This window comes from Drosophila suzukii, chromosome 3 (assembly GCF_043229965.1).
Source record: "Drosophila suzukii chromosome 3, CBGP_Dsuzu_IsoJpt1.0, whole genome shotgun sequence".
Lineage (NCBI taxonomy): Eukaryota > Metazoa > Arthropoda > Insecta > Diptera > Drosophilidae > Drosophila > Drosophila suzukii.
In genome coordinates this window covers 64,007,289-64,020,851 of record NC_092082.1, presented here as the reverse complement: position 1 = coordinate 64,020,851, position 13,563 = coordinate 64,007,289, and the positions used below count along the sequence as shown (strand labels likewise).

Sequence of the window (13,563 nt, the reverse complement as noted above, 5' to 3'; positions counted from 1 at the left end):
AAAACTGTAGGAGCCACAGTTTTGGGCGGCTTGTGGGCGTTAGAGTGGGCGTGGCACTGTGCTGAAACAAACTTGCGCTGCGTAAGAAGCTCAGGAATCTGCACGCCAAATCTCAATAGCCTAGCTCCCATAGTTTCCGAGATCTCAGCGTTCATCCGGACAGACGGACAGACGGACAGACGGACATGGCTAGATCGACTCGGCTAGTGATCCTGATCAAGAATATATATACTTTGTGGGGTCGGAAACGCTTCCTTCTGCCTGTTACATACTTTTCGACGAATCTAGTATACCCTTTTACTCTACGAGTAACGGGTATAATAAATTATATATACATATCCCAAGTGCACATAAGCAAGTGATTTATAGTTTTTTCCTCCCTTAGCTGACATTTGCAAATAGTTTAAATACAGGGGAATATTTATTTGAGCACAATAAATTAAAGTCGAATTAAATAAAGGACAATTTTAGCTATTGTCTTAAAATTTCATTAAAAGGACAATAAATCACCAATCAAATGGACGCTCATGCTTTCCTTTTTGATATACAAAAGTACATGCCTGTCACTTAAACACATGTTTGCTTATAATTAAGTTTCTTGTTTCTCAATGCCATGGAGAGATTTCTGTGTAATGCAAATATTTGCAATAAAATGGAAAGGTGTTTCCAAGCTCTTGTCGTCAGACAAGCTGTTCCTTGTCGTCAATTGAGAGCAAGAATACGCTCAAGAAGCCATGTTCCTTCTCCCCCATCCAATCAAGCGCAATGGCTTTAAATTGTCCTTTAAGTTTCCGGAGTTGGCAACCCCTTTAAGCCCAAATCCCGTTGGTTTGGTGGTACAACATAATTTTATTGATTATTTAGGACATTGAACAACTCTCGCTGACTAATCGCATAACAACAACAGGATAAATATTTAAAAATAGATAGGGTAAGTTTAAACATAGTCGTAGGCTAGAAATAAATACTTAAAGAAATTTAGCTAAATGGCTAAAAATAACAGCATCATCCAATAACTGGTGCTCGCGCTAATTACACTACGAAACAAACTTTTCTATTTACAGCGTATTAATGAGGCCCCCGCCCCGCCCCTGCGAACCCACCCCCACCCTCCGCTGACAGCAGCCGTCTAACGAACTTTTATATATGGCTAGGCTATCCTATCTAAAGTACGATTTGCATAATTACACCCAGTCGCACGGACTTTTGACGTGACTCCCACGAACTTAACGTAGCTGTCATTTGTGACCCCCGGGAATGACTTTTCAACCCCGTCTACGCCAGCTTGCGGGCCTGCACCAGTTTGTTGATGTCGTTGTAGGTGGACAGCATGGCCGGGTTCTCGAAGTCCTTCAACTCTTTGCACTTTGCAAAGGACTCGTCACAGTCGATCCCATCCTGGCCGTCCTTTGCTGCCCGCATGTACTTGAAGAACCGCAGGATGTCCGGGTTGTCGGACGTCGGTTTCCGCAGCTCGTTGAGTTCCCTTAAAGGGTAGAAATCAGAAATTAATAAATATGAATTTCAGTTTTCCTCAACTGAATAGCTGAGAGATGAATTTACATTTAAAAGTATATATAAATATCTTACAAACGGAAACGGTTTAATTTCTCCTCTTTTCATATATGAAACGGGATATCACCATAGTGTTTATTAGATAGATATGAAATTATTGAAATATGTTATTAAATGTTGTGCCAAACAGACTGCTTCTGCATCTTCTAAATTAAATTCTTTCCTCAATTAATGTGCAGCCTTAGATCGTTCTGTCAGACCAAGCAATTAAAAGTACTTTTGATTTTGTAATGTTCAAATATCTACTCAAGTTAAGACACTGGTTATTGGTTGGCAATATTCTTATTGCTTTTATAATAGAAATACATTCAATACCAACTATATTTTAAAATTGGTATTCCTTTGGGCGGAACCCCACTGTATTTATTCAACTGCGATTAATTGCGGCATGCTTTCGGGCGGAAGGCAAACTCACCTGCTCAGTTGGGCGGAGACGAGGTTGCTGTACGGAGCATACTTCGCGGGGTTGGCGTACATCAGGCAGATGAGCTTCTCGCGGCAGGCCTCGTTCTCCGGATTCAGCTTCAGCTGGGCAAAGACCGAGTCCAGCCGGGACAGCAGGGGACTGTAGAAGGGGTCGTAGTTGGACAGCAGCAGCGAGGAGCTGGGCACCTTCTGGAAGCTCTGGAACGTGTTCATCACCGCCGGCGTTGGTTTCTTGGTCATTCCGGGAGCACCTCCTCCTGCTCCGGCACTGAAGGATCCCGACATACTCTGGGAGTTCTTGAAGGAGGCGGCTCCAATGCTCTGCAGGGCACTGAGGTACGTGTCCTGCATCATCTGCTGACCTCCGTATCTCGAAAGAGTGGCCTGACTCACTGAATTACCATTGACCTGAGCATACTGCGCCTGCTGCTGGGAAGCCTCTGCAAGGTAAGCAAATCCCGAAATCAGTGTCATCAGAACAAAATCCCTAATTTAAGATGACCCACCTGCATTGTACTCGTAGCCAGCTGGGGTTTTGCCCTCGTCAGCCAGGGAGAACTTGCTGTCGTCATCGAAGTTCATGCTGTTGTCCCGGAAGTCCAGTTCCTGGGGCGGTTCCATGGGGCGGATGAACAGCGGCACCGAGCCAGCCGAGCCGGAAGTGATACCTGGCGCCAGGGAATACAAACATTTAAATTTATTCAAGTGCCCCGAGCTGAAGTAGTTACCTTTGCCAATCAGCCGGCTAACACTGCTTATGATGGTCGGCAGGAACATGGCGAAGAGTACGCTCTTCAGAACTTGTAGACCCATATAGATGGGCCACATCACCTTCTTCAAACCTGAAAGGAAAAAGTGGTATATCGTTAGGAAAAACACGTGAGCACTCGTTTTAAGTGCGTGTTCTTAATCCCAATAAAGTGTCTCCTTGAATCAACATCCTGTTGAACTTTGAAGTCGTGTTAGAAAACATGTGATTGAGCTCTGGAGAAAGTTCTTAGCAAAATGTTCTGGTAACTGATTTCTCTGTCGGTTATTGGTCACTTTGATATTTTGGAAGGGAAAGTTATCTGTAATGTCAAGTACTTGGATACGCCTTAAGAATTAAGTACAATTATCGCCCTGGCTATTTGTTACTTGGACGGACCACATTTGTACAGACATTTTTAGGATCCTACTCTCATCCACTTACACGGTACAAATTAGGGAATTTAAAGGAAACCAAAATATGATTTTTAGAACAAATACGTTTAAAGTTCTACGCACTTGCTTCAAAGTTTATCACTCATACGAACTGTTGTTTTTGTTGAACAATTTATTTTAATGTATATGGAGTAGATTAAAGGTAAACATTTAGTTTTCATTCTTCCCTATTTTAAAAAATAGTTCAACAAAATCAAGGTTAGAACCCTTTTTTTGGGCCTAAATTCTAACTGGCATACAAGTCGTATAAGTAGTTTTTAATTTGTTGAATTTCGAATTGATATTTACTGTTGTAACATGTTTAAAATAGTTGGTCAAGACTTTAACTTACCACTGAAGAAAAGCAGCCGGGCACTCTGAAAAGCCCTTGGGACATTCAGCTCGACATTGGTGTCCTCCAAAATGCTGCGGGCTGAGCGCTTCCCAGTCTGAGTTAGTGGTTGTGAGTGGTTCTGCTGGAGGGCCAGGACCAAGCCAGGAGTGGGTTCGAATTTTCCCTGGCTGAAGAACTGCTCCACATAGTCCACCAGCAGATCCTCCAGACCCTTCAACTCGGCATCGATGGAGGCAGAGGAGTTGCTCGCGCTAGCTAGTGAGCTCTTGGGTGCATTCTCTTTTTTGGGTGAGTCCTTGAAGTTCCTGCGACTCATGGCCACCGTCAGTCGGAGATCGCTTTCACTCTCCGCCGGCTGGAAGACTCTGTACTGGCCCGACTTGGTGAACACGTTGCGGGAAATGAACTCCGGACTGATGTCGATGGGCAGGATGGGGCGGAAGGTGTCGTCGTTGCGCGGCTGGCCGGCCATCGTGGTGAGGGGCTGACTGTAGGGGGCCCCCGACTGGGGACCTTCTGCTGATATCATCGCCACTTTGCAGAGCAAGATAATTCCGAACAACAGCGGACTGCATCGCCGCTTTCTGTGGCTGTTTGCTTTTAATTTCGCTCCGTCGATGGCCTGGCTCCCCATTTTCATTATCCTTCGCCTTGCAGCTGCACTCGCATGCCAGGGTCCTCGCTTCGATTCGATTTGGTGCAGGTTCCTATAATGAATAATTGCATTGTTGAGACGGGCTTTTCCTCTGCGGTGCGATGGAGTTGTGGCCAATTTCCGCGAACTCAGCGCGGTTGGCACACGAATAAATAACTTTTTGGAACGTGACAGGCAACCGAAAAAATCGCAACCTGATAAGCGCATTACGTGCGTCCTTGAAAGGATAAAGGTACAACGAGACTACAGGTACAGCTGGAAAAGATTGTTCCCTTCGTGCTCTCAAAATAAATCATTCATTTAAAACCCAAACCCAAAGTGCAAAACAAGAGCAATCGCTAAGTATAAAGCATTTAAAATTCTTTTGATGGGCAGAATATTAATAATTCTTTGGCCAAAAAATAGACAATTCAAAATAGGTTGACGACTAATTGTTAACTTTTTTAAAATATTTTTTAGTACTCATAAAAATGTTGTGATTACATTTTTTAACAAGAGAAACGAGCTGATTTTGCCAATCGTTTCTATGGCAGCAAGTCCAATTTTTAAAAAATAAAAGTTAATATCCAAAATATTATAAAAATGTTTAGATTTACTAGCATGAATGTTTAAAATATATAATAAATCGGCATTCGTATTATTTTGACATTTTTAGCAGCTCTCTATATACATTGTTATCCGATTTTTATAATGTTTTACTCGTATTTTGGAAATATAAAAAAAAATGGTATATTCCAGAGTAGATCATAATCAAAGAAGCTATAGTTTGTTTCCTTTTATCTTCACAATAATTTATTAATAGCAGCTATTGAGTCCTACGCTTTAAAAATTAAATTACACATTCTGAAATTGAAAAAAAATGATTGTCCTTTTTCCATCGTTTTTCTGAGTGTTCCTATTGGAGCAACTAATTTCACTTGACATGGCTAGATCGACTCGTCTGTTGATGGTGATCAAGAATATACGTTATAGGTTCAAAAAGTTTTATTTTACTGCGTTGCAAACTTCTGACTTAATTATTAAGTAATCATAACTAAGGGTAGAAAAAGATTTTAATACTTAAAGTTGATGTTTTTAAAAATTTGAACTGCGTTCGATTTTTCTTGATGCACTGTAATTAAACAGTTTGAGCTGTTTTGTGAATCCTTAGGTCGGTTTATGAATTTCCACTAAGCAATGTTTATATCGGCTGCTATTGCCATTTTATACCCGTTACTCGTAGAGTTAAAGGGTACTAGATTCGTCGGAAAGTATGTAAAGTATTTATATTCTTGATCAGGATCACTATCCGAGCCGAACTAGCTATGTCAAATAGTCGAGGCCGTCGACTGCAGCGCTCTTTCTTGTTTGTTTTTACAATTAAGTAAGAGTTAATTGTGTTTATTATTTTTGAGGTCCTACCGCTCTTGCAATTAATACTATATTTACGCTATATAAAGTCAGCATAATTGGAAAAAAAAAAGATTTCAATTCCCAGTTTGAATAATATTACTACTTTGAATTGTTTAAGTGAATATATATATATATATTGCAAAACGCAAAAGGATGGCTACTTGAGTGTTTTAATAAATTAATATAACTCGTTAAAGTGTTTATTCTCGCATAAAGCCAATTTTACTCCAATATTTGTTTCAGGGTGTGTTCGATAATCCGTCGGGTTAATGCAATTTATTCAATAATTACCCTTTCTACAAATTGTTTCCACAATTTACTCGTTTCGTGCGTGAATTTCAGCTAATTTGCGGAGCACTTTGAACCAATTGTTTGGTTGAAGCAAGGGGCTTTTCAGCACAAACAATTCGAGTTTATGCCCACTATATAAATACCATAATTTCCTAAAATGTGAGGGTACCAGCATCTATTTATAATTCATAATTGGGTGGGGATTACACGTTCAAAGGTTTCAACTTGAAAAATACAATTTTATTCTCGTTATTCCCCTCCCCAAAGGTATTGTAGTTGCAAGCCAATATGATACCTATTTTTTCTGAAAATGTAACGCAATAAACTGCCCTAACAAACTTTAAATTTCTATATTTTACAAAGTAGTCAGGGGATTACTGGCGCTGCAAAGTGAGTTCAAAGTATATTTTTCGGAGTGCACTTTAAACAACATTGTTTGTTTCGAGGCTGGCGCTAATCAGGCCGGGTAATGTGAATGATTTGCTGTTTCCCACTTGATGGGCATCTCAATTGGAGGGGCTCGTGCCCAGCAGCAACCCCCCTAAAAACAGCCTCTCCTCGACACACAAAGCACGTCGCCAACTTTTTATTTGCCTTTGCCATTCGTCGCACTCGTTTTGTGACAAGCCATTCGGTATACACCATTAAGTGTATTCCATCCACGCCCGTCCACGTCCATGTGCCACACTTTGGGGCTCTGGAGTCCGGGCTCTCCGCTGGGGAAAAGTGAAAATGTACACTGTTTTGTTTGTGTTTACCCAGCCCGGGCGCTTCGGATGCGTTGGCGCTACCTCCATGCTCCGTACTTCAGACTTTAGACTCCAGTCCACATCACGTTATTTTCGTGTTGCATTTTCACTTTCGATTTTGCACGGCAGTGGCACGAAAAACTATTACAGAACTGAGTTTGCTGGCTGTAAAGCCGCAAATTGCACCCAGCAATTGCGCTGCACAAAGCGAATCAGCGGACTTCTTGTTTTCAGTTTATTTGTTAGCTCTGCCATCAAAGCTCAAGAGGCTGCCTGCTGCAGTCGACTGGGAACTTAATTGGAAAACACATGTTGGCAGGTGGTAAGAATGCACCCAGCTAATTATCCACGCTGCTCTAATGTTTCCGGACCTGAAAACCCTGGGGCGGCGGCAATGTCACTTTAGATCCTGCATGGAGCTCCTGATTGCTCTGACTATCAAGTTGCACCAAAGCCCTCATTAGCAGATATTCGAAGTCAGCCAGAATCGAGGAGGAAATTTGAAATTTAAGGAAGTGCAATTTGCAGGCAGCGCACTAGAAATTGGGAATATTCCACCTCCAATTTGCTTTCTATTATTATTTTACCGTGATAGTTTTTAGTACCTAGGTATAAACAATATTTATTCTTCAATTGGACTTGTATTATTTACTATAATAGCTTTATTACTCCTAGACATACACCTTCTTTATTCGCCCTTAAGGAATGCCACTTAAAAAACACATATTTAATTTTTTGATTTTAAGTAAGAATATCGTTTAAGACATGGGTCACAAAATATAGTAAATTATTAAACCTTTAATATGAAATTCAATTAAGTAAATTATGTGTAACAGTGCTACTCTAAACATTTACCCATTCAATTTAAAATACTCAGCTGAGGTATATTAAAAACCAATCACCTAACCAACTATAGAAATGAATATATAACAATATGTCTGCATGACAGACGTATTCGAAATAAATGTGTGCATCTGAGCTTGCACTGTTGAATGCCTTCAGTGAATCCCATTCAATAGAAACCGCTGGTAAGCCCCACTGAGGGATTGAAAATTGTTTTTCTTCAGAGCTCTGCAAATGGGAAACTTCCCATGGCATGCAGTGCGGCTGTTTGTAAGGCCAAGTCCAAACCGCTCTGCTCGCTTTGTTTGAGCATCAAGATGCATCTGGGGATTTGAGGCGACAGTAAGCTAATATCTCCGCCGCTAATGGAAACTTTAAGATCATTGCCAGCCCATTAGGGGCCATCATTTACAAGTTTGCGCTTTTGTAGGGGAGAATTCCCTCGTGCGGCTGTCTAAATATTTCATTAAAAAGTATCGCCAGACTATTTGAGCTCTGTGCGTCCCGACACTTTTGCTGCATTAATTATTCACAGAGTGCACGCTTTTGGGTCGGGGCAATGGGATCATGCAAATTAGTTTTTAACATTACAATTAGAACTCCATTCCAACCCTTTGAGCCCCGCCCCTGACCATGCCCCGCCTCCCTTTGGCAAGACTTAGTTATGGTCTGTGCTCGGTCTACCTTCATGCTCTGATATTCCGCTCTGATATAGTTAAGGAAAACTTTTCGCAGAGGCAGCGTTTAATCAGATTTTGCCCCTCTGCTTTTACCATATTACTTTGTTCGCCGTGCAGCGGCGCTCATCCGAGGCGAAGTTTCCCAATTAAGTCACAAAAGTTTCCCGGGTTCTGATCTAATGGAAACCGATGTCTCGGCCGCACATGCTCCATATTTCCGTGGGCCTGTCCCTATAAACAGGGGTCACGGGGCTAATAAGCTGGCAATCATTGTTTGCGACACGCCCGTCCGACGACTCTTAAAACCGTGGAACCACAAGTACAAAACTTGGACGACGACAACCAGTTTGGCAGAAGAGCTGGTTGACACACAGCGTCCACTAACGGTCGAAAATGCTCGTAAAGGCGCTGCATCGTAACTGTTAGTGTGTGACATAACTGTTAAGTTGAGTCCCACAAAGGCCGAGAACAAGTTGGCCGAGAGAGACCCGAGAAAGGCCATTTGGCCATCTGTGTGGTCGGACGGCAGGTGCATTCACCCACAGATAAAGTCTGGCTCTGTCGGACAAATGAGGAATTATGGTCGAGAAGGTCAGCCTTCTGTGGTAGTTAGTAACTTCGGGCGAAGTTGGTTCTATGTATGAGCAGCTATTTCCCATTTCTCTATCACAGGGAGCTTTTGTATGGAAAAACAATTTAAGCCATATTTTTAAAGGTCATCAAGGCAGAATAATTGAAGACCATGAGAATAGTTCTTATTCAGGACCATTTTTATCAACTAAACAAATTTAAATTGGTTTTTTTCAAGGTTATATTGGCTATTTCCAAGGCACTGCAAGTCAAGGCAAAACAATGATTATATCTAGATATTGTTTTAGCATAAATACATTAAATAGCTAAAAATATGGGGATTTTATTTAGTTGTTAGTGGTTAAAATAGTTTACTGTCCTTAGCTAAACTGATTAAAAGTCATAGCATCGTCAAGTCACATTATATGGGAATCATATGCATATGTTCTCAAAAAAATAAATGTATTAAAGAGCAAAAAGATGGTGATTTTATTTACCGAAAATGGTTATGATAGTTTACTGTCCTTAGCTAAACTGATAAAGAATAATATCAAGTCACATCATATGGGAATCATATGCATTTATGTTCTCAAGTTTCTTAAATAATATAATGAAGCATAAAGATAGTGACTTTTTTTAACGATAGTGGTTAACGTAATAACATCGTTAGGTTATATCATATGCAAATCATATGCACATATGTTCTAAAGTTTCTTGAATGATAACAACATGTTGACCATTTTCCTACTCACTTTTTTCACAAAGCGGAGGCAATAAAAAACCGAGTGCAAAGTTGATTGAATGTGTATTTACTGCGTGAAACCCTCGTCACTCTTTAACCTTTGGTAGCTTTCATCCGACCATTAAGTCACACACGATAAATAATTTCAGGCGAATCCTGAACGGCTTAAACGAGCTCTTTTCTCGACTTTAACTGCTGTTACTCGAAAGCGAAATAATGGCCACTACGTGAGGAGCTTGACTCAGACCTTCTCGGAATGGCTTTAATCGATTCCGGGGTAGGACTTTCGGTTTCAGCAGATACCCCGGTAAACCCGGCAAAGCAATCTCCCCGGTTTCCTCGAATGGAATTTGATTTTCGCCAATTAGCGCCAAATTGGCCGCGATGTTAGCAGGCCATTAGAGGCTGATTGTTTTACGGGCGTTTCCACTCGCATTGAGTGATTTACATGCGTGCCCAGCACCTGGGTGGTGTTTCTGCCACTTGACTGCCATTCCGCTGGCTTTAGAAAGTCGACGGCTATTTATGTCATTAAGTCGGTGCTGTAAGCCCAAATTAAAATCATGATGCAATCGCTGCCTACCGTGAACTTACTCAAATCACATTTAGTTCACAGCCAATCCGAGCCGAAATCAAGTGCCCGTGAAACCACTTTGACATGGCCATCTTGCGAGGATGTCGAGCGAGAGCACTTCCATATGGAAAATAAGTGTAAATGCGGTCTGCATCTGCAGCTGTCGGATGATATGAGTGCTCTCGACAAGAAAGTTGCTTCTCCAGCCAGCGAGATTTAAAAGCTGGCGAAATGAAAGTGCGAGTCGGGCTCGCAACGGATGGCCCGCAACTGGGAAAACACTCCATGACTCACGAGGATGTGCCACTGCCGCCGAGTTCCCAACCCACTCGCATTTCACTAAGCTGCACCACTGCACCACTAACCACAATTCCACGGCTCACTGGAAATTAATATGTGAGCTGCATGCTGATTAAAAGCAGTGATAGCGGCACAGAAAAAAGTATTTGATGCTTTTGTTTGGTACTTTAATGTGTTATTTCCCCTTAATAAAATTGTTTATCAATGTGGTATGCACCTAGCTATTACAAATAATGAAGTTTAATGGAAATAAGCTATTAGCGTAATGGTTTAATTTTAAAACAATATTTTCAATCAAAAAATGAATGAAAAACCCATCAAATAATAAATGTTTTGTAACGGTCTACCAGTTATTTTTCTCTGTGTATACGAAAGTTATATTTAAAGGGTTTTTTCCATAGGGATAACATCATCTTATAACTACAAAATGAATGGTTTGGGTTTGCTTAAAGTCGTGCCATAAAGTCATCTGCCCTATTTGTACATCATTGGAATTTTTGAAATACTAAACAACAACACTATCTTGATCGGCGAATACCAAGCTGAGGGCCATAATTTGTCTCTGTGTGGCTCACTCCTCCGCTTGTATCATTTTCATAATTTTGCAGTTGATCGAGTGAGACGAGGGCTTTCTTCAACGCATTTTACGCGCTGTGAGCCGAAAAAAGAAAGTATCGTTAAACATTTGGCGACGCTTCGATTGCCGGCCGAGCTGAGCAGATGATTCCCTTTTGGCCAGTTGGGGTAGGCCAGCTGGACGGCTTACGTAACGCCTCTCGACAATTAATTACGGAGATTGCGGGGCTTTTCTATTAAGTTAGCGGCCAGTATTTGGCCCACACAGTGTGAGACTCGAAGATTCGGAGATACAAATGCGGAGGGACAGCGCAATGAATGGCTTTAAGCAGCGACAACAGTGTCGACAGGGAAATGTTAACAATCGTTTCTTTGCTGTCTTGTCGGTGGTAGCAATAACAACCTTTTCTCAAGCACAAGCGATAGTTCATTAATTGACCGAATCGAGACCCGGGAATAAAAACTGAACGGAGAATCTCGCTAGTGATTAATGAGGCCACTCACTCGCGGCCATCAATTACAACTCAATTTACCTTCTTCACTCTGGCCGTGTAATTCCTCCAGGAGTTTCTGGTTCACTCAACTCGCTGCTAATTCGATTTTTGCATTCGTCGGAGGAGAACTTTCTTCGCCAGACTTTCGTTTCTGTGTGTTTCGAAAACGGAATTGCATTCACTGCCGCTCTGCGTCGGCTCTCAGATTTGGCCTGGTGAAAATACTGGCCGAAACCCGTTCACTCACTTCCTTTGTCAATGCAATTGCCACAGCTCGTTTCACTTTAACAGCACTTTGATCCACTGAACGCCAGTATTTGCTAGCCAAACAATGGCCCCGCTTTTATCCAGTGCAGCACACGCCACTGATAGCCTGTGTTTTGGCAGTTATTATAATAGATGGGTTTCTGGGATCACAAACTAGCTTTTCTCGGGTTTCTCGCGCGTCTGCGTCTGGTGCTCAGCTCGCGAAGATTTGGACTGCCGGGCGAAAGCCACACGGCGGGTGCGATCAACCAGTTTGGGCCTTACGTAGCGCTACGTGAGCGACTGCTTACGTCTCGAAGAGCGGCTTAAGAGCGGCGCTCGGCGAGTCTTCGAGCCGGGCCAAAAGCTGAAGACATCAGCTGGCGAAGAAGCCAAGTGACAAGCCGTCAACTACACAGGCAGAAACTGGGAGTTTTCGATTATAAGATTATGCGGATCATATTATAAGTTTCTAACCATGATATACCAAGGAAATATGCATTGCCCACCTATAATGGTATGTTACTTAATTTAGGTAAAGATTTTTATATTCTTCCTTACGTTATATGTATATGTAATTCAATTAATTGTATTTTAATTATAATTTTACATTACTTTTTAAATTATCTGTATAGACTCAGTGGATATTAACCCCTGGGGTAGTTAAGCAAATCACAGAGAGATCTCCACATATTAGTATGATATATTTATCTAAATATTAAGTATCAAATACACATACATATATGTATCTATATTTCCGTCCCTTCAACAACAATATATAAATATCTATGCATAAAATGTTTTCTCAGTGTATAACCTCATCAGTGGGCCACCCATTTTCTCTTGCACACGGGAAATTAGTCGCTAATGAAAACGGCCACTCTCTGGACAGCTCGCAAAATATCAAAAAATACGAACCCTGACGCCGTGAAATTGCATGTCAATTTTGCATGTGGATATACATATATAAACAATATGAATCGCTGGAAAACAGTCGAGTCATGCCGCAAAACAAGCGTCACCATATGCTAACGGAAAGCGGTCACTTAGTCAGTCAATTTAGTCGAACTTTCGATTTTGTTTGCCCCACGAGGGAAGCTGTGGGGACCTCTGCTTAAAAACTTGGCCAAGAGTTGCCGCAAACTTTATTTAATTTGTTACAATTTGTTTCTTTGTGTTTTTCCCCGCCAGAAGCGGTTGAACTTTTGCAGTATTGTGGTGCCCCACGCAATTTACACTCGATTAAAAATAATTAATATTGCAAATGGCTAAACAAGTACATATTTCAAAATTTAGTAAACTGAAAAGAAGCAGCGCGGTAGAGAGTATTAAATTACTGATGGTGTTGTATAATGATGTTGTTATTCCAAGGGTGATTATGAAAAGCAACAAAGAATCAAATATGACAAAATTTTATATTTTTCCTGCACATATTATGCATGCTTTTTTGCTACTGTTATTTGAAATTAAAAAATATAAATACTCACCTATTATTTTAGGAAAATATGTTATCATCAAAGAATTAAAACATATTTTAATGTTTCTCCAATATCAATTAGCGGCTGCAATTAACTAATAATATTTTATATTAAAATGTTTGAACTTTAAACGAATTTTGTTCTTGGCAAGAGTCCTGCCAACTTCTAAGTTTTCTTTATTGGAGCCACACTGTGATGGATTTGTGGGTTTCATGGCATAAACCCAGCATGGTTAACTGATTTTAAAACTCAGTAAGCCACCAGGAAAATCCCTTCATTTTGAGTTTCGATATAATATAGTCTGTTTGTAAACCCAATGGGATTCCTCAGTATGCAATGCACATGTCATCGTCGAGGGGATTACAGGATTAGGGATTCCGGGCACAACAATAAAATGCAACATACATATAATCGTGCACATCTGCCGAGCATTTT

General features: G+C 41.1%; 1 protein-coding gene across 1 annotated transcript; it reads right to left on the bottom strand.

The window, feature by feature from the left end:
- Window positions 1-829: 829 nt before the first annotated feature.
- Window positions 830-11,885, bottom strand: Osi24 (Protein). The gene is made up of 6 exons (XM_036819226.3): window positions 11,444-11,885; window positions 3,536-4,245; window positions 2,730-2,843; window positions 2,508-2,669; window positions 1,991-2,441; window positions 830-1,486 (listed from the first exon to the last, which is right to left on the bottom strand). The coding sequence occupies exons 2-6, from the start codon at window positions 4,176-4,178 to the stop codon at window positions 1,276-1,278; spliced, it is 1,581 nt and encodes a 526-aa protein (XP_036675121.3). The 5' UTR covers window positions 4,179-4,245; window positions 11,444-11,885; the 3' UTR covers window positions 830-1,275.
- Between the last annotated feature and the right edge of the window lie 1,678 nt (window positions 11,886-13,563).

What these genes read in the sequence shown, in the direction of transcription:
- Osi24 (XM_036819226.3), bottom strand. Translation starts at nt 4,178, where the DNA reads ATGAAAATGGGGAGCCAGGCCATCGACGGAGCGAAATTAAAAGCAAAC. An exon ending in TGGCTACGAGTACAATGCAG is followed by an intron (nt 2,442 to 2,507) that starts GTGGGTCATCTT and finishes CTTACCTTGCAG; the next exon opens with AGGCTTCCCAGCAGCAGGCG. An exon ending in GTCTCCGCCCAACTGAGCAG is followed by an intron (nt 1,487 to 1,990) that starts GTGAGTTTGCCT and finishes CTACCCTTTAAG; the next exon opens with GGAACTCAACGAGCTGCGGA.